The sequence below is a fragment of the Stigmatopora nigra genome, chromosome 9, assembly GCF_051989575.1.
Source record: "Stigmatopora nigra isolate UIUO_SnigA chromosome 9, RoL_Snig_1.1, whole genome shotgun sequence".
Lineage (NCBI taxonomy): Eukaryota > Metazoa > Chordata > Actinopteri > Syngnathiformes > Syngnathidae > Stigmatopora > Stigmatopora nigra.
The window spans coordinates 4,403,780-4,430,956 of record NC_135516.1 but is presented as its reverse complement, the minus strand read 5'-3'; the positions used below and the strand labels follow the sequence as shown (position 1 = coordinate 4,430,956).

The window sequence follows — 27,177 nt, the reverse complement described above, 5'->3', positions numbered from 1 at the left end:
TTTGTGTTCACCTTTGACCTCTGCATCAATGCCAAGCTGAGTTGGCGGTGTAAATGAAAACGTTTTTCCGTGTGGGATTTTTTTCTCTTGCCACTTTACCCACCCACAACGTCATTACAACCAATAATCCCCTGCTATGAATTCATCAAAATGGTTGTCATTATAACCAACAATTAGTATTAGTAATACTGTAATACCCCATTAAGGATTTAATGACTATATATTTGAACATGGGTCTTTTATCATGTGCAATTGTTTTTGGTAAATTTGAACATCTGCATATATGGGAACTGAACACTTTAAATTGAAATGAAGAATATTAAACTGCTCTTTGCTACTATAGTGTTTTCACATGGCCATTTTCTCCAGCAACAATGAAAGGGTTGACGTAGCAGTTTAGGTTTTAAAATAAATCATAAATTAACATAATAATTGAGTGGATATTTTAAAATAAGTTGTTATTATAAACGATTCAAGATTAAAAGTTATTATTTTCATGCAACAGGAGAAAAAATATCTGTTTCATCTTTGCTTTTAAATTTACATTGTTATTATTATTATTTCCATACCAAAAAAGAACCGCCACCCAGGTTGGTCTGTATGCAGTTAGCATGTTATCCCCAGGCTTGAATGAGTTTTCTCCGGGTACTCTGTTTTCCTCCCACACCCCAAACACATGTAGGGTAGGCTGGTTGAACACTCTAAATTGCCTTTAGGAGTATGAAGATGGATCTTAGTCTGTCTCGTTGTGCCTTGATGAAGGTGCCTGTAGTTAGGCTCCAGGTGGTTCAGAAATTAAATAAATGAATGAATAAAAGAACAAACCTATTTTCATAGACTGTGTCTAAATGCTTAAGTACCAAACGGGACAGTAGTGTATTTTCATGCCAGAACAGTTCATACTGCATGTTGGAAAATTGTGGACTGGTCCTCAATACAAGTTTAGAAGCGTAATGAGGGTGTGCCCTCATGTACACACCCAGTGCAAGTGACAATTTCATGGACATAAAGGTCATGCATGGAAATACGATTAGGTGGAAAGCAGCCTTTTAATTCTTGTGCAATTACATTCATACTGCTTTTACTTCTTCAGACTAAGCACGACCAGTGGGAATGTTAAAATAGTGTCTTGGACACACTATGAAAATGTACGGTAAATTATATAGTTCACTAATTTATAAGAAAACTTCAAAACTTCAAAAATCATTTTACTTTTCTGCAAGATAATAAATTACATTTAACTGTTATGGATTACAAAAAAGTGCCAGCTTATGTATTTGCTAACTGTGAAAATATCACGCAAGGAAGCATGGGAAGGAGACAAGAGTAATACTCTGTGCCCGAGTCAGTGTTTGAAGGAAGGGAAAGGCTTAAAGGAACCGGCTAGCCAAGCTCCCTGCTGGGCCTCCTCTCATTGAAGTTGGTCTTTAACATGGGACCATGCCAGGCAGACAGGGGCTAACTTGCCAGTATATGAAAGCAACAGTGAACCAGTCTAGTCAACGATGCAACTGTTGCTATGTGGAAGAAAATACATTAGTGTTTTGGTCTGGTTATAGGGGCTTTGCACTTTCCACATCAAAGTCCTGATAGGGTTGTAAGTTGTGAACATTTTTTTTTGGGTAATATAAGTTATTGTGTAATGTAGTTCTTTGATGATTACCATGGTTATACAAATATTCAGATTTAATATAGAGTGCGAGAGAGGAGTGATCCTTCCTCTAACTACTAATAATAATCGGTATTGGTCCTGAAAAACCCATATCAGCCGATCACCTGGAGAGTGAAAATGATTGTGATGACATGGGAGTCTGATTGGGAAAACCCAGTTAAGTGTAATTGGAATTGAACAGAAGTCATATCGTGTTCGCTGCATTAGTTCTATTGAAGGAAAAAACAACTGGGGATTCGTGGTCGTTACGCCATATGATGTTCAGTGGAAAGGAACAGCCGGCTGCCAACTACCCACATGTGCTTGTGTGTTTGTATTTTTAATTTTAGACTATACGAGCAAATATAGCAGATAATATTCGGTTTGTCAAAGAAGTAAATGCATAAGTGTATAGTATATGTTTTATATTGCTATTGTCATGCAAGCTTGTGCTTTGAATCAACCGCAATTGTTGTTTTCTGTTTGTTGCATGCTTAGGAAAGCACCTAACCTTTTCATTTGCTTTGGATTCTTGTTTTCACCATCACAATAAAGTTCCTTGACTGTGGGGAGTCTGCTAAACTGTCTCCTTGTGGCGTTTTACAAGCTCTAAAACACTGTTATTTTTTACAAAAGCAGGAAGTCAGGTTTTCTAAATAGTTTTTGCCATTATATGTGGGAGGATAAATGAAAAGAGGATAGGAGGTGGTGTTAGTGAGGCAAGTGAAAACGGGCTTATTAGTCAGTAAGGTTGTGGTCAGTTAGTGAATTATGTTACAATTTGTCGCTATCACCTGCATGATCAGAACAACAAAGAACAAGTCTTCAGGCCTTCAACTTGTAAAAGTTGAATGAATTTGGGGTCAAACCTACAGTTGGTGTATTATTTGTGCAGGTATTCACGTGTAAAATGTATTACCCACCATGTCAGTATTAGCCATGCTATTCTCAGACTCGGAGCATTGCTGGAATTATATGGGACAGTCTCAGTACAGGGTCAGATTATGAATTTCTGAACACACGCATAGTAGCCTTTAGAGAACAGCGAGTAGCTGGCTGGGGGTGCTCTGTCTACCTGCGAGGCTGCGGCTGCTCAGTAGAAAATAGCTGTGAGATACAAATGGACGAGTGAAACACTGCAACAAGGACTTTACGAGTTTGGTTGTTGGGTAGTTTATGAATTGAGAAGTTTGAAAACCTTTTGTCTGTTTGTGAATCATGGGTCACTGTATTTGGGCAAAGCTTGTAAGCTCACAGAAATATTCATACTATTTACTATTTACAGGGTTGTCCAAAACCATCTTATGGTTTTGATTTTCAAGTCATAACAGCCATAAAACAAACATAGACCGATGAGAAATTTCAATTGAAATATGGTTCTACATATATCAGACCTTTGTCCCACCCCACAGGGTCAAAACTACAAGACCTGCTTCTCTCATCAATGTCAAGTCTTATCTTTTCCTACTTCTCTTTTCATCCCTCTATCCAGCTGGGTCAGACTATTAAATGGTAGAATAAATTACGTAGAAGGCGAGCTAATAGATTGGGATATTACAACCATACAATAATTTCATGAAAAAGTCAAGGAGGGATCATCGCTCTTATTAACTCCAAGAGAAATTGAGGCTGAAAAATGTTCAAATAGAAAATGTAAATGCCAGGCTATTCTACATGTAATTGTGCCGGCACCCTTCTCTCTGCCGGCCCCATTCATGCCACTTTATTAGTGGTAATTGAGGATATGAATTATAAATGGGAAGGTTATATCTCTCCACCTTCTCACCGAAAGTAAGGCGTATTGCCATTGTTTAACCTTCATTATTACGTGTTCTCAGTTCCATTCGCTCTTTTTTTTCTGCCTCTGATAATACTTTACTTGAGTGTCAAATTTTGTCAAGATGTGTCGTGCAATTTGGTAGGCTGTATTGTAACACATGGGACTAGACCACCATACATACAGTACCCTCGCATGGTAGGGTTTGGCAATTCTTTTACAAGGTGCAAAGACTTGGTAAACTCAACTGATATTAATCCCACCAGAAAAGTGAAAAAGGGGGAGTGTCTTCTTGGCAGGATTTCTAAGGAATTCACATTTTATATTTAGGCATTTAAAATCAGGATCTGTTCACCCAAGTTGATTAGCCCCTTTTTTTGCGCCAAGATCAGGCTGCATTACTTTTTTCGGTCACATCAAAGTTTCACTTCATTAAATCACCCATTTATTTTTTTTACAGATATATATTCAGATACATAGACCCCCTACCCCACCAAGACTCAGCATTAACTCTTACATGCATTTTGCTGACCCATGTTTTCTGGCACAAAAGAATATGTAGTGAGTATTGACTGTGTAGTGGCTGATAGAAAAGACATGTGCTGCAGTGTACTGTGGTTTTATAGGGGAAATAATGGAAAATGGGCCAAAAGGCCTTAATAAGAAACGGACATTGTTCTTTATGCAACGCTCAACCAAAGGCTGTTATTCATATTATTTTTAAGTTGAGAACTGCCAATTAAGTGGTGATGACTGGATCCTTCTGTGAAATGTGTGTGCATGCATGTGGGTGAGCGTGTGTGTGGGCTGTGTAATGATCTCAACTAATGAGGTAGCTGTAAAATAAAGCAAAACACATGTATCCTAAAAAATCCACACTATCAGAAAAAAACACGTAATCGCCGTAGGTACAATGATTAGTAGTCACTGGGGCGTTACCCACAAATCTACTTTAATATTGCATGGTATTAGCCCATTGTTTCACTTCAAAACATAGCATGTCAGCATGAAACAAACAATGAAACAGTAGGCCTTTTTGAATGTGTGGGGAAAATTTAAATCAATTGCCACTGCAGAATAGTGCTTGTAAGTTACTGTAGTGGAAAAAATAAGGGTGAACTGTGGGGCAAGGTAAATAAAGTGTATTATCTTTTTCAATTTCTTTGAATTCATTTTCCAACATTAGCATGACAAATCTGTGAAACCAATAAGCAACCAGGAGAGGATATTTAGTAACTAGATTTGTTCTCGTTCAGATTTCCATTTGAGCAGGCACTAAAATGTAATGCTTAAAGTCAAACCAATGGGGCAAGCAATTTAAGTACTACAGTGCGTTTTGAGAAAAATAAAATGCGCAATATAGTCCTTCATTTTTCTGGGTTTTATACTGGTAGGATAGCTTGTGTTCTAGCTCGGAAAAGCAATTTTATAATAATGATATCAAATGTTCATGTAGTATTCCTTAAATTTTAGTACTGATCTTTTTACAATTGATTGCCACTCACTTGACCAAGCCTAAATCTTTCAGATACGGAATGCACACAGCACTGTTTAAAATCCCACTGAAACCCAAATCTTTTACTCAGATTTTTTCCCCCTCCTGCATTGATTGAGACTTTGATTTGATCACGGTCCCTCATGTACTGCCACATCTGCAGCTTGTCCTGCTGTGTGAAGCAGGCGTCAGCTGTGTGAGCATATAAATGAAACCTGAGAAGAGTGAAAGCTAAACATTCTCCAAGATCAATATTCCAATAGCTAACATCAGGGAACTCAAATAAGTACAACGCCTGGGACACTTCAATGGCAGCATCAAGGCAGGAGGGTTTACACATACAGACACACATGGTAACGATTAGTGGGTTTCAGATAGTGATCAGGCAAGCACCATAAAATCCATCCTACTTAGGGTCAAGAAATAATCCATTTCAGGGTAGGTTTCAATATTGTCCAGACTAACCATGTCACTGTGATAGGCTCACAAAAGCAAAGGGCATATATTGGAGCTGAGATTGGCAAATTTTTCAAGCAATGAACCAAGGTCGTATACCACAAAGCAAAATTAGTAATCAATGTTCATCATGGTGGTTAACCCAAAAGGCCTCAGGCGAACAACTGTATCTGAATACCATTAGACTGTTTTGGGTTGGAGATTACCTCTAGCTGGTTTGATGTGTTGCTATAATATTAGAGTTCAAACTTCAGTACTATGTAGCTGAATAGTAAAAACGTGAATATAGGCGTTTTTAAAAAGCAGGGTAGGTAAATACATCCAAATCTTATTTGGAAGATTTTAAGACAGTTATTGTTCATTGATTCCATAGTTGCGTCACTAAATCATCTAATCGCTTTCATTAGTGGTGGACATCTTTGTTTAGTTAACAGCAAATGAGGCTGAACTAATGACCCTTACTCTAATCACATCACGTAAGAAAATGTGGTATGGGCTCCACAGGCAAGTGGTTGTATTTTCTCTTGTGCATTCGAGTAAATCACTGACCCTAGTGACCAGTGGTCATCGAAGCCGTGACCAACACTGGTCGATAACCTCTCCACCCTCTTGACCAATCCTTGCTCTTCATCATCTCTTCATCCTTCTCCCACCCACAAAGCTTCCTCACAGCACCAATCAATGTCAAATTATGGGTTATTTATTGAATAATCAAAACAGTATTATAGCTCTAGCAGGCTGACTAGTGCGTAGTGGTTGACAATAGGGTAATGCAATGTAGAGTGGGCTGGGACTATTTATCAACCAAGCTGCCATGCATGTGTTTAAAATTAGGGTAATCAGTTGTCATTTAAATAGTCGACTGAGCAGCTGGCTGTCCGACAACAAAACAATAACTTACATCCACTTATCATCATTGGTGCCCTAGCATGTTTTTGCATACATTTACAATATATGGTGGTCAGAGGTTCTCCTTGTCAGTGGTCAGGTTCCTATTAAGGTAGAGGGGATACATCTGTGTGGTACTGTACCTTTCGCCAACTTACAATGTAAAGGCCATTCACTTCCGTGGTTTGAGAGCAATTATTTATCATTATTATTTGTACTGCGCATTGCAAACAAATGTAAGAATAAACATAAAAGTGAGGATCAATCAAAGTATTAGTGACAATGATCTTCAAATACAGAATATATGTATACTTAAGTATTCCTCATCTTTCAATTCCTATAAAATTAAATACAATATTGTAGCCAACATCAAATGATTCAAATCTGAATTTTAAGCAAATAATGATTCATATAAAAAGTATTTGTCATGTAATTTGGGGCATATTTTATAAACTGGAAACAAATATTCTTCTTAATCAATGCAGGAAACATTTGGAGTTTGATTTTGAAACCCAGAGTCCCAGGGCCATTTATGGACTAATCTGCCAGGTCAGCTTTTGTGTGAGAGGTCAAAAGACATCATTACTACTGGTGTGTAGGGGCAGTAGCAAAGGGCAAAGCGGCATATGTGTGTGTGTACGTGCAATTGTGTGAAGGGTAGTGTTGGTTGATAGATCACGTTTCCCTCCTGAGCTTTGGTGAAAAAGGGAATAATCCTGATATAGTGAGTTAGGTTGGCAGGACGAGGCCTAAAACATATTTTAAAATGGCTAACTGTGTGTATTGAATGTGTGTGAGTATGTACCGTATTTTATGGACTATAAGCCAACCTTTTTTTCATACTTGGGCCTTTGACCAATACTGAAGTGCAATTTATGTTTTTTTTTTTTTTGACTGACAAAATCCGGTTATGTATTTTTTATAGGCAGCAGTTGTAAGGAAAACATTATAACAAATGCTTATTTGGCCTGTTCTTTGTCATTTCCTGTTGTTACTTGAATGTATGTTATTGGAATTTCAAACAATGATTAACCAATATGTATTTATATATAAGGCACATCGAATTATAAGACACATGGATTCTGAGAAAAAATATTCTAATTGCACTTTATAGTCCCGAAAATACAGTACATATTTTTTCCCCTCTTTGCTGGTCATTTTTTGGCTGTTGCGTCTTATCCTCAGGTGCAACTAATAGTCCGAATAATAGGTCATTTATGTTTTGAAAATGTTTCATCATTTGCAAACTTCCTATTTTGATTGAGTGCATCCCAGGCAACAATTACTGGATAAAGCCAAAGATAGCCAAGGATAACAGCAGTGTCAAAAGTGGTAAAACTGTCCCAAAAGGAACAATCTGTAGACAAGTACCTCTCTTTGGTCATTGTTTTCTTTAATTCCAGTGCTCTCTAAAGATCTGGCCATAGCGTGGATGCCATAAATTACAAACTAATCAGCATTGCATCAAATAAGTTTTAGGTGATGTCAAGTTAGTTAATTTAATAAATAGTAGCAGCAAAATTTAAATAGATGAGAAAAACTGTAATTTTAAAAAGTCTATTTTGGAACATTTTCATACATACAGGGAAGGAAACAAGTAGACTGACAAGAAGACAAGAAGACCTTCCCACTTACCCACTTGATTTCCTTTCAATCCCTTTCTTTTCCAAACTCAATGCACTTATTAGGTATCAGCACATTTTCGTCCCTCAAAAAGCATTAGAAAAGACTATGTTTGGGTGGGGTAAATGAATTAGGATTGGTTTTTGCCTCTTGGAGCCGCAGGAGCAGCTAGGGTTACCCACAATAAGATCACGACGTGACCAATTTTATTTCTATTGCCATTCAAAACAAACAATGGCCACCTAATAGCATTGCAGCATCTGTGGCCTCGTTCAGTCCAAAACATGATGTCCTAGTCGATAGATGCTGACAGCTACAGTAGATGGATACATTGAGTCGCAAATGAAAATCACTTTTATGCTATTTTCTATCCCCTGATAGTAAAACATTGCCAGGAACAGTTAGTGGTTGTTAGTGGCCTCAGTGCTCCTGAAGACACTGATCATATCGGTGAAAAGGAGAATAGAGGTTTATCAACTTTAAAAATCTGACAGACTTGTAGAGAACAAGGAAGGGAAAGAGAGCTTAAATTGGTGGCCACGTCTGGCTGATACACATTGTACAAAATTTACAACAACAAGCAATTGGTGACTGTTGCTTTTTCCTGTATAATCTGAGATATCATGTTACTCTTTTTAGAGCCCTGTCTCAATCTTTTCAAATGAATGTTGTGTATAACCCATAAACTGAGTGATCCCAGGCTTCACTGCAAGAAGTCTAATGTATCTGTGCCTCCTCTGGTATACTCCAGTTTACTCCCCCATTCCACAAACATGCATGGTAAGCTGGTTGAAAACTCGAAATTGTTGGTAGGTATGTTTTGTACAATAACGGTTATTTGTCTTATTGTGCCTCTAGAGTGACTGGCAAACAATTCAAGGTGTACCCTGCCTATTACTCCTCATGAGAATAAGGGGCACAGAGGATGAATGAATACAATCCCAATGTCTTCATAAATAAATATAAACACTAAGAATGTTAACAGGGCCTGACCATCTATTTCTAGACAGTAAAATATAGCAAATAAAGCACACTGTTTTTTCGCTCTAAGGCCAATGCCAAACAAAAGCAGTGCCATCTTCTGCAAAAGAACAAATCTGTCAAAGTCCTCATTTTCTGTATTCGACATAGAAAGTTCATCCAAGTGGGCGAGTTTGCCATCCAACACGCTGGGTTCCATCTCACTGTCAGAGTCAGAGTTGTTGCTCAGGGGTTCAGTAATAAAAATTCTGGCTTTGGCAAGACCTCGAACTACAGTATTTGCCAACACTTTACCCCAGACATCCACAATCCATCGACAAATCATCCCATAACTTGCCTAACACTGCCTGCAATTTTTGTATAACTATGTTTGCCATCTGACATCCATCGATCCCAACCTGTTTGCAGCGTTTCTTCTCCCGGCTTCTCTTTCATGTTCAATCCATGGCTTAAGTCAATTTCCCAAGCTTTCACACCCGTATCCCGCCATCATTCATGTCAGGCTTTTCCTCTATATAGCTACGACATGGTTTTATTTCTTCGACTCCTAAGGGGTGAGCACACAGACGTCAACTGCATTGCCACTCATCTGGGATGTTTTGATTTGATTTACCGTAATGCTTAGAGAACATGGGTGGGTTATTTTTGGGGTTCACACTTCTGATCACGAGAACACAAAATGCACCCGGTCAGTCAAGTGGTTGTGGTCATACAAAAATTTGAATTTAGAACATACACAATGCGGAATGACTAATTCTGCACTGCATCAATTTTAGAGAACATTTTAGACTTTTAAATTTGCCATATAAGCGTGAAAATATGGTAATTCTGTTCTTTTGAGACAATCATATGTATATTTAATAATTTTTTACATGTGCATTCTTAAACTATCATAGCTAGTCCAGACTCCCAATCACATATGAACTGAAAAGACCTTACTACGTGTGGGATCAAGGAAACTCAACGTAAAACATTACATCGTAGATACACCATTTTTAAGTCACATAAATTAAACTTAAATGTAGCACTCAATTTTTGTGTTAATTATGAAGTACATTTTTTGCCAAATTAAATCCTGTATAGTTCTTCAATTGCCAGTTAATTTAAGTGCAGACAATCTGTCATAAAAAATGAAAAATAAATACATAAATAAAAATTATATATATATATATATATATATGTATATGTATGTGTATGTGTATGTGTATGTGTATGTGTATGTGTATGTGTATGTGTATGTGTATGTGTATGTGTATGTGTATGTGTATGTGTATGTGTATGTGTATGTGTATGTGTATGTGTATGTGTATGTATATGTATGTATGTATGTATGTATGTATGTATGTATATATATATATATATATATATATATATATATATATATATATATATATATATATATATATATATATATATATATATATATATATATATATATATATATATATATATATATATATATATATATATATATATATATATATATATATATATATATATATATATATATATATATATATATATATATATATATATATATATATATATATATATATATATATATATATATATATATATATATATATATATATATATATATATATATATATATATATATATATATATATATATATATATATATATATATATATATATATATATATATATATATATATATATATATATATATATATATATATATATATATATATATATATATATCTGCTGACAACAGAGCTACAATACAAAATAACACAGAAACTAATAAATCCGGAGTCATTACTTATTTCCAATGCCATGTTTGATTTATGAACCAAAAAAATAAAAAAATAGTATACATATCAATGGGCTTTCAGATCTGAAATCGAGTGAAATGCAGGTCATAATTTTTGTTAATCATAAAAATGTCTTGCTGGATTTTACGTCTGTCAGCCTGCGGGTCCTCCTGGATTTGAAGATGTTGCCTGACCTACCAATGCCCTCCAATGATGAAATTAGGGCAGACACTTTGAGTTGTAACAGGGTCACCCACAGTGCACCTATGTGGTCACACATGCAGACATGCACCCACAAAATCACAAATTAGCACACGTGCCCACAACACCAAAATTTTTTATCGAGTCCTGTGGGTGAACTGTAAAAAAAAACAATTCTCTTTAGTTTCTCTTTCCATTAGTAAGGTCTGTGTACATGAGTGTTTGGGGTCACCCTTTACTGGCTAACAAGTGGGATAACAAAGTTACCATGAGGGACACAGGGTGGAAAGGGTGCTTACACCTGCACTCATACAATACACATACACCAACACACATGTACACACAGTCATGTGCCTTAGGGGTATCGATTGCAACCACTAGTTCACCTTTGCCTCTATGACCTCCTAAACGATGTGTTTATTTACTGCCACAAATACACATTTGAAGCACCTGCCCTGTCAGAAACTCATAAAGTTTCTGCAGTTAAATAAGGAGCTTTCTCTCGTATTTACAAGGACTGTCACCATGCTGAGACAAAGTAATGGGATATTAAAGTAAATCAATTTAGGTCTAAAGTTGAAAACAAAAATTGTAAGCACCAGTACCCGTCCATATTACTCCCCCTAGCACAGCTTTGCTCGAAGAACTTTCCCCTTTATCAACTCTAAAATGTTTTCAAAAATTCATTATTATCACTATTTTTGTTGCTCATAATTTTTTACTCAAATAGAAGACCAAACAAATTCAATTGAGACTTTTTTTAAAACCTATTGTGAATGATAAAAGATAACCTTTGTAAATGGCCAGAGTAAATAAGATCTGTTAAAATCATTGCAATTATTGCATTTTTTTAATCCAATGGTTATTGTCCCTTCGATTTAAAAACCCTGTGGTAGAAGTGCTAACCACTTTCCACCATGAGCATGAACGTTCAATAAAGAAAAAATAAATGGAAATACAAGAAACAGAAAAGTAAGCCTAACCCGTCCAACGGTTGTGTTTTTTGAGATGAAGTTGTTTCTGGTGTCTTTTGCAACATTTCCAGAGGTCAAAAGAATTATGCTTATCAGCATTCCACATGTAGCCATTCAACTCCAAAATTTCATCCAGCTTGCCTGCTACTTTAAATGACAACTCAGGTGATAACATTACCCCACAAGATCGTGGGATGTTAAGATACGCAACATGGATCTTTATGGCTGTGTCAACCTTATGATGAACTCTGCCAAGGCTGATAATGCACACATGCTGCTACCTAGCCAGAGTCTTAATAAGTGCAAAGACACATTTTATTTACTGTTTAATTTTCTACTATAATACAGTAATACTTTCAGATACGAGCTCAATGCATTCTGGAACCGAGCTTCTATGTTAATTTACTTGTCTCTCAAATCCTTTTTTCCCATAGAAAATAACTAAATACAAATTAATCCGTTGCCACCCTTGACGTAATGAGCTTCAGTCTTAAAATGTGACAATATTCAGTACAGACAGATAGTAAAGCGGAGTGCGCAGAATAAAGAGAAAGGACAGGAGAGAAACTTGACGGCAACGTGCTCGTAACATAACAAACTTTAAATTTAACTTAAATGAACTTATTTTACTATTGACAAACTGAAAAATTAATTTTCATCTCAGGTAACACTACATTTAAACCTTCTTTTGTGATAACCGAGATAAAGATGTTAAAGCGTTCCACCACGACTTTCTAGTTGGAACTTGTTGATTCTCCATGCCTCAGAACCTAGTCTATCCCAATTCGTTATTTAAAATTATCGAACCACCCACAACTCGCCTTGAAGGGTTCCGCTGTTGTCATCTTAAGATGCTTGCTTTGCTTTCAAGTCCATGTAGATTCCACTGGCGTTTTCACAGATTAACGTCTCAGTCACGCTATTTCCAGTACAAAATGCAACCTGTTCCCCCCGGTGCTCGTAGATATCTTCACGCGAGGAAGACGAGGCAAGAAAGACATAGCAATCTTGTTACCATAAGCAGCCTCTCGCATACTCGGCCACTCAAACGGCCACATAGGGAACCATCTTGTATGCTCGTATCTCAAATTTAAAATTTGCTCGGAATTTTCCTCATAACGAAAATATCTCTTATGTTGGGAAACAAGTATGTCAAGTTACTACTGTAGTATTAAACTGTATGCAAGTAAGTCCTGTTTTACAATAACATTTATCCATCAAAATCAATTTGGAACCTGAATAAAATCCTCTGAGCTGGAGGGATGCAGTATCATTTTAAAAACGACAAGAACCAAAGTTGCAATTAATGAACATTAAACAAGAGCAAATCTAATTTAGCAAGATATTAATATTTTCTTCAATGCCAAATTCCTCCAAGTCCATTGGTTATGTCTCCTAATACTTGCCTTTCCTGTGTTGTGTACATTTTTTATGTTCGCATACAGTATCCGCTTGGGCGTATGTATCTGAGGCATCAGCCAGCTTACAGCCAGGAAAGCCATCCATAGTGATTAGTAATAAAATTTTAATGAGACTCCCATACATATGTCTAGCTGTCAAATTTACGAGGGCATTTATACAAGGGTGCTTGACTGTGCCAGCCTGGACAGCAAGGATGCAGCTCTACATACAAACATACACACAAAGAAGGCGAGATGGACACACACAGAAAGTGTGTCTCATTCTGTCACAGTCTTGTTTAGCATTGCCACAGGGACCAGTACTGTCACATCGCTGTCAGCTCTTGGTGCTTGGGACCCTAAATGAAGGCATCAAGCGCCTTCTTCCACTCCTGTAATAAAACCTAGTCAACAAGCCCCTGCTGCAGGCATCTCATAATGGGCTTTTTATTTCCGTTTGGGCGCCCCAGCCTAAAAAATTAAAGCCCACTTTGGTGGATAGAGGACATGGTGGCCACAAGGTCACTCGAAAAGCTGGGGTAAAACAGTAAGCATGTATGTATGGGAAGTGTTGAAGGAAAACAGCTGTGTTCACAGTTGTTACTTAAATGCAAATCAACTGCCAAGAAACGAAGAATGTTTTTGTTTTAAATATGCATATATGTTCAGTTAATATGCAGTATTGGCTCAGAAACTCATGACATCTGATAAACTAAGTAGAAATGTGCAATGGTAGTAGGGCTTGATTTTTACTGTGACACAGTTATCTTGTTGGCCCAACCTGCCCCATTTAGAAAGGAACAGGAAGCAAGATAAGAAGTCAAAGGTCAATGTTTGCTGCTATGTTAGAGAAAACTAACTGATGGCCTGGGTCAAAGGTATGCTGTGGGTTTGTGTTTGTGTGTCTGTGTGTGGACTCCATGTAGCTATTGGCATTCGGTAATGAGAGGAAAAAATAACTGAGATAGACGACAGGTGTCTTGTTAGGTCCAAATAAACAAGGACTGCATGGAAGTATTGACACACGCACACACCTGCGTTCTACCATCTGCTAATTCCCCAAAGAAAGTTTTAAGTGTTTTGCTTTGTCTCTGATATTCAACATCGTAAACTTCCAAAAATAATCCACTATACAACATTTAGATGAATAGCTCCTATTATAGTGGAAGTGTCATCAGAGTATATATTAGTTTGAGTAGAGTATTTTTCTTTTCTGTATTGAGATTTTTTTGTGTTGTTTCGAATCGGCATTTAGTCAGTCTGCATCTGACTTTAAATCACCTTTGTATATCTAGTTAATATTGATAAATTACATATACAGTAAAAAAATAAAAATATTTTTTCTTCAATAAAAGCAAACATTTAACACTTTTCTAAGGGTTTGGTTATGTGTAGTATGTGTAGTGACTATGGTTACTCGATCTACCTATGTCAAGTTCCTCATATACCCATGTCCTTCCATGTCAGGTTTGGTTTTGCCATGTAATTCTAAGTCCTTATTATTTTCTGAAGATCCTGCTTTAGTTATTTTTTTTTTTTGTTACAGCACTCCATTCCACGTCCTTGATTGCTTACCTGCATTTGGGTCCTTTACATTCCATGCCCAACACCACACCTAGCATGACAGCTTTAAAATATCTCTTGCCTTCGTGTTTAATAGAGGCAACAGTTTAGCTGTTTGCAATGTTTGTACCATGTAAAATGATAATAAAGCATTCTATCCTGTGCTGTATATTTCTATTCCATTCTAAGTCTAAATAAACACTTTCTTTTACTTAGATTTAACCCATTCAATCTGGATGATTAAAATTGTGGCAGTGATGATATAGAAGGTAATTTGCCTCACTTTGGTTCAGTTCCCAGATAGTGTTGTTTGTCTGTCTCTAAATGTCCCATGTGACTGGAGAAAAGTTAAACACATACCTAAATAAGATAAGTTCTCTATCAAATGGATGCATTGTTGGGTGTGTAATGCTGAGATCAAAACATTGCAAATACAACTTATAAATATATAACTTGTGAATTAATAGAAGGAAACATTTTCCCATGACAATTAGTCTGAGGCAAGATATGCTTTTGCTATAAAGTAGCTAACCATCCGTGGAGTACTTAGTGAAAATTTCTTGATACCATGAACCAGACTCCCTTTTAGGTGATACTTAACTTAATTGAGTGTGAAACCTTTGTCACTATTGAGATCGAGGAATTGCTACAGAGAAGAGATTGGTGGTGAAAGATGAAGTAGAGGACAGCAGAAAGTGGTAGAAGTGAGGAGACGTCGGCAAAGATGGCATATGACGTGAATGAGGGTTGCTCAACAGAGTGGTCATATAGTCAGGTACCCTCGAAATGAACCTCCACCCCTCCCCTCATATTAACCCCCATCCCATGCACCCCGAGTAGGGTGAACCCCACCACTCTGTCATACTATTACCTCCCTGTCTCTTTCATTATCTGGTCTGAACTCTGGGTAACCTCGTCGCAGCCATTCTTTATGTCATGGCTAGCAACGTGTGCTGTGATTTAGGCCCATCTAGTCCACCTAATTTGATTTCATCATCATGGGGCACAGCTCAAAGTATACTGGGGAGGCAGGTTGCTGTTGCAAGAATGGGGTTTGGGGGAGAGACTAGAAGGTGGAGGTGACAGTGGCAGAGAGTTTGGTGCATAGGAAGATCTCAAGAGGTGGTCACGTTGGCACGTAGTTATTAGCAGAATGTCTTGAAGAAACTCATATGGACTCAAGACTTTTGTCACATATTTTCAGCCTAAATACAGATAATTATTCTCAATTCCAGTAACTAGCCAAAATGAATAGGCCTTTTCTTTTATTTTATCTAATGTCTGGAAAAAAGGGGTTGGAATGATATACATAGGTGTTTAAAGAACCACAACACTGAAATCACTGCACATTTTCTCCTATTTGGTGATCCAATTGTATCTAGATTGGGTTTTTATGACTGTTTGTTTTTAAAAGATATGTTTTTATTATATGACTCAAGTTAGTGTAAACTTCTGCTTTTACAGATCTACATACAATGAGGAAAGTAAGAGGTAGAGTCAGGAATTTATGTTATGGTAGCATCCATAAATAACTTGAAAAAAATGTAAATAAATAGCACAAACTTTTGTTATGTGTGAGTATGATGATGATGGTTTTGGTTCTTTTAAGTCTAAAATGAAAAGATAGGTTGTACCTTTTGAAGTTTTATCTGGATATACATATATGAAAACAGTACATTTTTACCCTTACCTTGATTTTGACATTGCATAGACAAGTTACATCTAATTTAAATGAAGAGTCAAATGTTTATTACGTATGCTGAGGGTCACAAGTCTCTGCAGTCATCTCTTCATTGGCCAATTTGCCAATACAAATACAAAGAGCCATGCACTGAAACATGTCCTCAATTTGACACAGAGTCAGTGAAAAGTAATCATCAACCATTAGGACAGGAGACCCACAATAAAGCAAAGCGTGCAGCCAAAACGGTCATTATCTTTCACTCAATACACCATTAGCAAAATAGCTTTTTTTTTAAAAGCCCAAAATGATATGCTATGTTCATGGGTTTTCTATTGAAGTCATAAATGTCAACAGAAAACTCATCCATGTTTTGACTTTAGAACAGGGTGCATAAAGAAATCAAAGATAGTCTTTTCAACACTACCTTATTTTGAAAACAAGAACATAGAAAAGTGATTCAATTGCCTGCAAATTGTTGTTTTTAAACTCTACAGGATATATAACCATTAATCATAATGTATTATTATTTTCAAAATACTTTCAGAGATTGTGTGTAAAAGTTCTGCCTTTGAAATTAAAATAATAAAAACTATAATTGTTAATCAAACTTGATGTTGCTGAGTTACAATTAATTTAAATCCCAATTATTTATATTTTACCCATGTGGTCTGAGATATCTATAGCTAATGCTTAATTCACAGCTGTAGTGCCGATAAGAGTGGAATGGTTTTCCATGTAGTGTGTGAATATGTGGTCTTGTACATTATTGTTTTTGTGCCTTTGGTCTGGTAGAGAAAATGACTCCCGCTATTTACTGTAGATGTACTTTTATTAATACTATTTTGAACTCAAATAGAAGACTGATACCATTTAGTGTGTCAATGCCAAACTATTTACTTTGTAGGATTTATATAGTATGTGCACTTTAATCACTCAGTTCAATTTAATTTAAAATTGTTTTTGGAACAGAAACTAAAAATGTGCAGTAAAATTGTGTTCAGTCTATGCTGAAATGCTGAAACATTCATCTGTTTTCTGAAAAACTTGACAGTGTAAGAGGTAATCCTGAGCCTATTGTGACTTTGGGCTAGAGTCATAGCCTGAACCAGGCGTGAATCAATAACAGGACACATATAAACAAAACAAATAACTAAACTCACTTTCAAACATATGGCAATGTTGAGGTCCTTGTCCTCCATTGTAAGTTTTTGGGATATGGGGGTGAACTGAATTAACATTGAGAAAGACCACAAGGAGTGAGAAGACCACTCAGTTATCGTAGGATGGTAATTATACAAAATTGTTAGATTTTATGCCTAAATCATTTTTTTAACTGAAAGTTCAATAAATATAGAAAAATTGGACTTACCTATGTGGGGAACACCCGAACAGCATATGGAAAAGAGAAAAACAACAATATAAGAAATTAAGCAGCAGATGGCTCATAATTTCCACATCCTGCTATGTGTATGCATGTAATAATCTCTGGATAAGGGGACTTATTTGACAGTCCCACAAGATGACAGTAAATCTAAAGTCGTATTTTTCTACAACATAGTAATTAGATGAAATGCATGGATCTCAACCATTATATATTGAGTGTGTATATTGTGCAGTTTTTGTATGCCAGCCAGTGACATAGAGAAGCCTTGTTAAACGCAAGTCAAGAACAGACGCTCGCTCCACACAACCACAAAAGCCTCCGCTCCCTTCCTCCCCCTCTCTTCTTACTGTGGTGTAAACACAGATTGTTAGGTTAGGGGTTAAAAGTGTTGTGCTTAGATTCTCTCAGCACTAATCTGATTTCTCGTCTCTTTGCGCGTCTATATTTATTTGGTTTTGTCAACACTCAGGTCTCCCTCTCTCGTGGTCTATGTCTCTCTGGCTAGCTCTCCTTTGCCAGCGTATTGATCGCTGCTAATGGATTGGCTCTGATTCCGGAGACGTCTAACATGCTTTCCTATCCTCTTATTTTCACCCGGGGAAATCAATGAGGAAAGGCCTGCAAATTTAGACGGGATAAGGTTTTAAGGAATTTACAGCAAAACACAGCTCAATGGCGTTTATGAGAGATGACAGTGAATGGGTGTTTGTAGGTGAACTGCAATCAAGACGATATTGTGCACTTTTGCATTGATTGAGTCTTGAACAAATTACTGTAAAAAAAACGTTGACATTTCCATTTCCCTATTTGAAAGGAATTGAAGAATTATTTAAAGTAAATATAAGGCCCAAAGAAAATCTAGCACTATCAATTATGAAATACAGGTGAGCAATAACATTTGACTATAACTATTGATATTTAATATTTTTATTTTGAAGAAAACACTGGTTCTCAACATGTGGAATCACTACCATCAGTGGTAAACTAGCTCTAGCTCTAGTATTACACTAAAGAAAGATTTAAATCTTCTAAAGGAAAGTATAGTTCGGTTGTATTCAACTTAGCCAAAAAAAAGATGTACATTGAATGTTTATTCAATGTATAAATATTAAGGAATAACCATCAAAATATTTATATTTAATGCTTTAGAACAGTTTTCCAATATTTAAGAATAACCTCCAAAAGTTATACCGTTAATTACTTAATCCTGTATAACACAGTATTTTATAATATTGTATTTTATAGTATTTTATAATATTGTATTTTATAGTATTTTATAATATTACCACTATCTTTTAACAGACCAATTTAGTTCCACTCTTTCTATAACAGTTATGCATGTGCATGTAAACCAACAAAAGATGACCAGAACAGGAGGTCTCTGCTGCTACTCAAACAATGGCTGGAGCACTTTTGAATCTGAGAAGGCAATCAATGACCAATGAGGACTTTGGAGTGTCTGCATGTGTGTGTGTTACATGGCAGAAGAGCCCAGCAGGTTTGAAACTCTATCCTGGGGCCAGATCATTTATAAATGGTAGGATATTGATGATGTTGGTGTGTGCACAGGAGAAGGATTATGGCTCCCCATTGAAGTGTGTATTTGTAGGTGGGAAGATATCATAGTGCTCCCTGCCTCTTCACACAGCCAAGCAAATTGGAGAAGTTGTCAGGAGTCACAACACAAGGGGCCAGCCATCCAGGGGAAAGTGATGCAGGCAGGATGACGCTAAGATGAGTGCAGTAAATGAGAATACATTTGCTGTATCTGTTATTTTATTTTGAAATTGTCACAGTAGCAATGCATTCTGTTCGACAATTCTCCTACACTCTGCTGGTTGTCTAACAAAAAGTCTTTTGACCGATATATATATCTCATTTAGGGGATTTCATATCATGGATCTATATAGGAACATTCATTCATACATTCGCCTTTCATAATGCGTATCCTCACAAGGGTTGTGGCAGTTGCTGATGATAAACAACCATTTGGACACCCAACCATTCACCACCAAGCAGGAATCAATCCCACGCTCTTTTTTGGTGAAATCTGACAATTTCTCATTAAATTATATGTGAGTTACTGAATGATTTGACATCATGCATCAACAGTACACATGGGACTAATTTAATAGGGATAGTGGGACCCTTTTAGTCTAAGTAGTGGTCAAAATAGAGAGGATGAAGATTTTTTTTCTTATATAGAGAGCTGCTTTCAACCTCACCCCTGACCCCCCTTCATTCTCACTCTCCCACACAGCTACACAGTGGCTGCTGCTTTGTCCTGTTGCACAAACATTCCCACAGAAAAGAGTCAGAAAACCATTTACTTTCTCTCCTCCCACTAAATACCAACCCAACTTGCTGCCCTTCTCAGCAGTTGGGTCAGAAAAGGGTGTCCCGCCTCACTTTCTCCTTCCTTGTCTTCTTGATTTTCCTCCCCCAATTTCACACCAACACTCACCACCATGGTTACAAACATACACACACATACAAAATGAACCCACCCGGTCAACAGCTGTACATGAGGTGACAAATTGGGGTCTTTGTGCACTTAAAAGTGGGTGGGGGGACCCCTACTTTGTGCACACATACATTGAGCCGTCCGCCTCTATTGTCGACAAGTTCCATGGCTTGGAAGACAATGCGAGTTGTGCCTGATGTTTAAGAGGAGAAATATGGTTCTGCTTTTGTGGGAGGTAAAGAACTTCAGTTCATTGATAGATTAATATGAAGACGGCTAGAGTAACAGGTTGAAGGAAGTGTTTTCTTGGGTCAACGGAGCTACGAAAGAAGAAGACGATAGTTAATAAGATAAGGGTATGCTTTACAAGGATAAAAGAAATAAACCCAATGTGTTATATATGAATCTCGCACAAAAACAGTAATAGTACAAGACAAAGATTGATGTTTTACAATGTGCACACTTTAAAAAAGGCGGCCAGGTGGTGCGAGTGGTTAGCACGTCGGCCTCACAGCTCTGAGGTCCTGGGTTCAAATCAAGGTCACGTCCACCTGTGTGGAGTTTTCATGTTCTCCCTGGGCATGCCTGGGTTTCCTATGGGTATTCTGGTTTCCTCCCACATTCCAAAAAACATGCTTTGTAGGCTTATTGAACACTCTAAATTGCCCCTAGGTATGGATGTGAGTGTGAATGATTGTCAATCCCCTGCAATTGGCTTGCCACCGATTCAGATTGTCCCCCACTTGTAGACCGAAGTCAGCTGGGATAGGCTACAGCACTGCACCCACTCCCGCAACCCTTGTGAGGATACAGCGGTTCAGAAAATGAACGGACGAATAAAAATGTAGATGTACTTATTTTTTAAAAAGGAAAAACAGTAAATATTCTCTAAACATGTATAGTCTTCATTTGAATGCTATCCTAAACCAAGTTCAACACATGGTTTACATTCACGGGGCTCAAATAATTATGTGGCGGGCAGGATTTGACACCCACGTCGCCAGTTTGTGCATTAAAAATCTGTTCGGTACTGGTAATTTTGTAAATGGTAGTTGCATTGCAAACAGCGTGCATTTTTCTTGCCATAGACATGCTGTTATCCGAATCTAAGATACACGGATAACCTTTGTACTATCTTGTTTTTATTTTTACGTAAACTTGATAGATTCCAATAGTTTGGAGATGCAGATTCATTTGTCCACCAATGTCCTCATAATGTTGATGATCCGGCGCTACCATTGAAGTGGCACACTATGTTTCTCTCCATTCGGGCCATCCTTTCATTTTCAAGCTTTTCTATTATGGTGAAACCACTTTATTGCATCAATGTTTTAAATACAGCTTGGTAATGGAATGAAGTGGATAATGTTAGTTGGACCACTACTACTCACACCCCTTTTTAAAGAGAGGCTGGTCACAAATGAGTCTCAAGAAACCTCATAAAGCAGCCCAGAATAGGGCCCAGTCTCACCGCAATCATATTTTTATTAAATGAAATGGTTCAATGGAAACACCTTTGTATTAGTGATTTTATTTATTTTAATTTTTATTTACATTGTTGATTTTCATCTTATTTCATTTTCTGAACCTCTTTATCGTTATAAGGGCCATGGGGGTGCTGCAGCCTACCCCAACTGACTCCGGGCCAGAGGTAGGGGATACCCTGTATCGGTGAACAGCCGATCACAAGGCACAAGGAGACGGACGACCATGCACACTCACACCAATAACGAGGGGCAATTTAGAGTGTCCAATCAGCCAACCTATGCATGTTTTGGAATGTGAGAGGAAACCGTCGCAGAGAACATGCAAACTCCAAACAGGTACACGTGACCTGGACTTGAACCAAGAACCCCAGAACTGGGAGGCCGACATGCTATCCAATCCCTCCACCAGGCCGCATCTTTTTGCTGATTCTCAAATATCAAAACTCCGAATGAACATGTGGATTTACATACAAAAAGGGTCAAATAACTGAAAACATGTTTTATAATCTAGTTTCTTTAAAGTAGCCAACCTGTGTTTTAATTTTGTATTTTTGGGGGAATAATTTTGGTATCCAATTATTAATATTAGCAGGCTTGACTCAATTGGTGGGGCCCGGTAGCTGAGTGGTTAGTGCATTGGCCTCACAATGGGGGGGACCTGCGTTCAAATCCAAGTTCGAACCCTTATTGTATGGAATTTGCATGTTTGCCCCTGGGTGGGTTTTCTCCAGGTACTTTGGTTTCATCCCACATTCCAAAGACATGCACGGTAGGCTGATTGGACACTCTAAATTTCCCCTATGTATGAGTGTGAGTGTGAATGGTTGTTTGTCTTCATGTGCCCTGCAGTTGGCTGGCCATAAATTCAGGGTTTCCCCCGCCTCTAGCCTGGAGACAGCTGGGATAGGCTCCAGCATCCCCCGTGACCGTAGTGAGGATAAAGTGGTTGAGAAAATGAGATGAGACTCACTTGTTTTTTTTTAATTATTGCATCTGTGAACTAACGAAAATCAGAGCCACTGAAGCACAGTCAAATGAACGGTAACAGAAAAATCTTTGCCACTCCTGTTATTATTTTTAGTTCTTTTTTTTCTTCTTTTTTTTTTAGTGTACTGTGACTATTTTAACTGCCCTTTGCCATGACATCACTGCTTTTGCACCCTTGTCCTTTAAAGTTAATGTGCAAGCTCTTAAGTACTATACATTAAGTATCTAAGTGAAAGACCAGTAGTAGCAGTTGCTCACACCCAGTATGCCTACCAACAAAACATTTATTTTAAAAATGTGTTTTACAACCACTATTTTAGATCTTACAAAATCATACCCTCTGTGTAGTCATGGTATGTCTCTCTGTAGAATGTTTTGCTTCAGCCATATCATGACAACAATATATTAAACAATGAATTTTTCCTTATTGATTAATATTTCAATAAGGTCCTCAAACTCAGCATGCTCGTACACCACATACTAAGCATGCGGCAATGTTGGGCTGACCCCCAGGGTGAAAGAGCCAAGCGTTTGACAGACTCCACCTCTTAACTTGTTAACTTGCTAATTAGACCTCACAGTCACTTCAGGGGACCAAACAATAGACTGCTGACTGAAGGTTGAGCATGCCGCTCACACGCACACACATGCACACACATTAACCCTAAAAGCCAACAACCCCCCATTTAGACCTCTCCAATGTGAACACCTGCCTTCAATTGTGCTTTATAGGACAGCGCTTTCAGCAAGTTCGTGTGCTTCTGTGTGCTGTACAAGTTGACGATTTGGGGTCTGGTTGTTGACGCTGTGTGTGGTTAGTTTACTGTGGTAACAGAGGAAGAGAGGAAGGATTGATATAGTACATGAAGGATGTATAATGGTGTTTCAGGTCTCAATATGGGTATTTTTTCTGTTCAGCTACGGTCTCCAAAAAGAATCTGTGTGTTTGTGTGTGTGTGTGTGTGTGTGTGGGTGGGGGGGTCTCGGAATCTCGGGTATTTGTGTGTACACGTGCGTGTGAGTGTATGGTAGCTGCATGTGTGCGTGTTTGCCTAGTAGTCTCCAGATCGGGGCTAAACGGGGTTAAACATCTATGTTAGAGTCCCTTTCTCTGAGTTCTGTCATTAGCCTGCAGCTTAGAGTGCTATTACTGACACAGCTGCTGCTTGCTGGGTAAACACACACTCACACACACATGCACTCTGTGTTATAGAAAGCTGCCTGCCAGGATTGTGCATGCTGTCTGTTTTTGGAACTCGGTTGCCAAATATCACAAAGATAAAAACAGAGAATGTTCAATTCATGTCACTGCTTATACACAGTATGTGAGTGTATGGGTATTTGTTTCTGAAGGAATTCATGGGAACATTTAATTTATTATTCATTTTCTGTACTGCTTATTCTCACAAGGGTCGCAGGGGGTGAGGGAGGAGGACATTGCAAACTGGTTGGAAACAGCCAATCACAGTCCTCTAGGAGACATAAAACCATTCACTCTTATACTATTTGCGGGCAATTAAGAGTGTTCGACCAGCCTACTATGCATGTTTTGGGGCTTTGGAAGAAAACTGGACTACCTAGAGAGCATGCAAACTCCACACAGGAAGGTCTGACCGGGAACTCAGTACCTCGGAACTGGGAGGCAGACATGCTAACCACACTTATGCGGGGCAAAAGGGCGAAAGACAGACTACACCCTAGGCCTCACAGCTCTGGGGTCCTGGGTTCAAAACCAGGTCATGTCCATCTGTGTGGAATTTGCATGTTCTCCCCGGGCCTGCGTCGGTTTTCTTCGGGTACTCTGGTTTTCTCCCATATTCCAAATTCATGCATGGTAGGCTGATTGGACACTCTAAATTGCCCTTAGGTATGGGTATAAGTCTGCATGGTTGTCCCCCGCCTTATGGCCCGGAGACAGCTGGGATAGGCTCCAGCACCCCCCAGCGATCCTAATAATGAGGATATATACACATATGTGTGTGTGTGAGTGTGTGGAAGATCCTGGGATCACTTTGGGTAGTTTGTGTGTGTTAAAAAAAATGAATGGTGAGTTAAGCCCATGTGCTAACCATGTTACAATAACATGAGCAAAGCTGGTCTCACCGGACCGTACTGAAGCCCAACACTGGACTCTTCCGTTAGGTTGCTTCCCCCGGGTGAAGCCCATGCTTCATTCGGAGCCTTGTATATTTTTCTATGGCTGCCTCTTTATTTTGGCTAAGCATAGATCAAAGTATCTCCTCATTCACATCTACTCAGTCTGTTTTTTCATGAGAACCACCAAGGTTGAAAGAAAAATGGATGCCTTGAAAGGTGTAAAGTGTTTGTGTATGAATCTGCAACAACTGGCTACATTTCTGAGGATTGTAGGTTTTATGACAAAGGGGGGTAGTGAAGAAAAGATGAAGAGAAGACCAGGACAAGATAAACACACATAAGAGCTGGTCCAGGTTAACATGTTTTTCAATAATTCAGTAACATTGATGTCAAGTTTTTTTGGCAGTTGAGTGACCCATGTTCTAAAACACTAGATTGCCCCAAAAAATCAGAATCCCACATTCCCCTGGTTCTTTTCTATATTTGTTATATGCTCGTATATGCTGTTCCTCAATAGTATTTTCAAAGGGGGAAACATTATGTTATTTTGTACTTTTAATGTTTAAATTCAAGCATCAACGTACTTAATTGGAACAACTCTGGGTTAAATTCCATCACATTAACTCAACTTTAAAAAATACAGTCACTGAAGGATAAGAGGAAAGAGACTATTCCATTAATGTACGGTATGTCAAAAATAAAACTATAAATCCAAACCAAACCTGTGTAGCTGCCAAAACATGCAGACAATATCAAATGACCTGTTCCAATCACAAAATGAATAGCGTATGATTTCTAATTACATTTTGGTTGACTGTGCTGCACTTATTAAACAGATTTTTCTCATTGTCAGAATCATCAGAGTGAGCTGCTCAAACAGCTGTCCAAATACATGATATCTTTTAATTGGTAGTGAACAACACTAATGCCTGAAGGTGCAAATTTCAGTTTGTCTATCTGCTTCCATCCAACTGCTTGTGTCAGTAACTCCTCATCTATTTCGCCCTGCTCTAGTCTTTACTGACTTTGGCTGGCATCTGTTGAGCTGCTAAAGAGAAAAGGCATATGCACGCACGCGTGTGTTTGTGTGTGCGGGTGTGCGTGAATGTGTTGGTCTTGCTGGGTTGGATTTGAACAAGCCAATGCCTGTTCTGCCCCGGTGGCCTATGAAATGAGAAAGGCAGCCACTGTGTTGCAGACCTCCACTGATAAATCTACCAGGGTTATCCCTCCATGTGTGAATCTGTGTGGGTGTCTTCATGTGTTAACTGCATCTGCATATGTGTGCATGCATGTAACTTGTGTGTCTGTGATTGGTGATCATCTCTGTTTGCGTCTTGAACTTGTAACGCTAGAATAGCAATTTGGGGAGATTTGATTGCACACTTCAGTCTGTGTACATATATGTGTGTGTGTGTCCGTGCCCCATGTGGTGTAATCTCCTATCATTGCCTCAAATGCGTGACATTAAAACACCGCACAGTGGATTCTTCCTCAGAAATTGGTTTTCATGCTCTTTCTTATTTTCTCTCATTTCCATCCATGTGCACATACTCATCCCCCGAGGATTGGAGGTCATGTTACTGATCCATAGAGCATTCAAAGCAAAGAAAGTGGGGCTGAGTGCAACATTGAGTAGGCATGAACATAAAAGTAAGATCGGATATGAAAGATAAAGACAACTATGCGATTTTACTTAAAGGTTGACACAAGAATGAAGACTAAATATTCTTAAGTGGTATGTTCATATGATAAACCCAGGAAATTATTTTTTGAGTGATCTTGGCCCCATAGCGTATCACCCATTCAAAAACATGAATATTGTGGCAATTACAAAATTATAGTTTCTGCATTTGAAACACAAAAAAAAGAGATGCCTCAATGGGTTAATGTGTGAGGTTAGTTTCAGTGAAAAATACCCCATTTTTGGCGTCCACATAAACCTGTGACTATCATAATTCACGTTGTAGATGTTACAGCACTTTTAACGTTGCTGGAGCAACTCCACCACCCCATGAAGAATTCCACCACCAGTCATTCTCACCCAGGGGCTCGTTCAACAGAGCAAATATTGTCATGTACACAAACAAACAAATAATTAATGCACAGAGGCACATATCACAAAGCCCTCTCATGGTCTCTTGTACACATGGCAAATGGGGGGAGAAGGTAAGTGAGATGCTTTTTATGAGCGAGGGCCAGTTCCTTGCCTGCCATAATTCCCCTCTTAAAAAACTGTGTGTGTGTGTGTGTGTGTGTGTGTGTGTGTGTGCTTGTGTAAAAAACAGCC

The 27,177-nt window shown here is 38.1% G+C and overlaps 1 protein-coding gene across 8 annotated transcripts in view; it reads right to left on the bottom strand.

The window, feature by feature from the left end:
- rnf220a (ring finger protein 220a) overlaps positions 1-27,177 on the bottom strand; it is a 125,774-nt gene that overhangs the window by 46,923 nt on the left and 51,674 nt on the right. For 5 of the 8 annotated variants that reach the window (XM_077724202.1, XM_077724199.1, XM_077724204.1 and 2 more), the window contains exon 3: positions 17,629-17,694. The exons of the other annotated variants lie outside the window; for them this stretch is intronic. In XM_077724202.1, the coding sequence (XP_077580328.1) occupies positions 17,629-17,694 (66 nt within the window). The remainder of the gene's footprint in view (positions 1-17,628; positions 17,695-27,177) is intronic. 8 annotated transcript variants of the gene reach the window in all.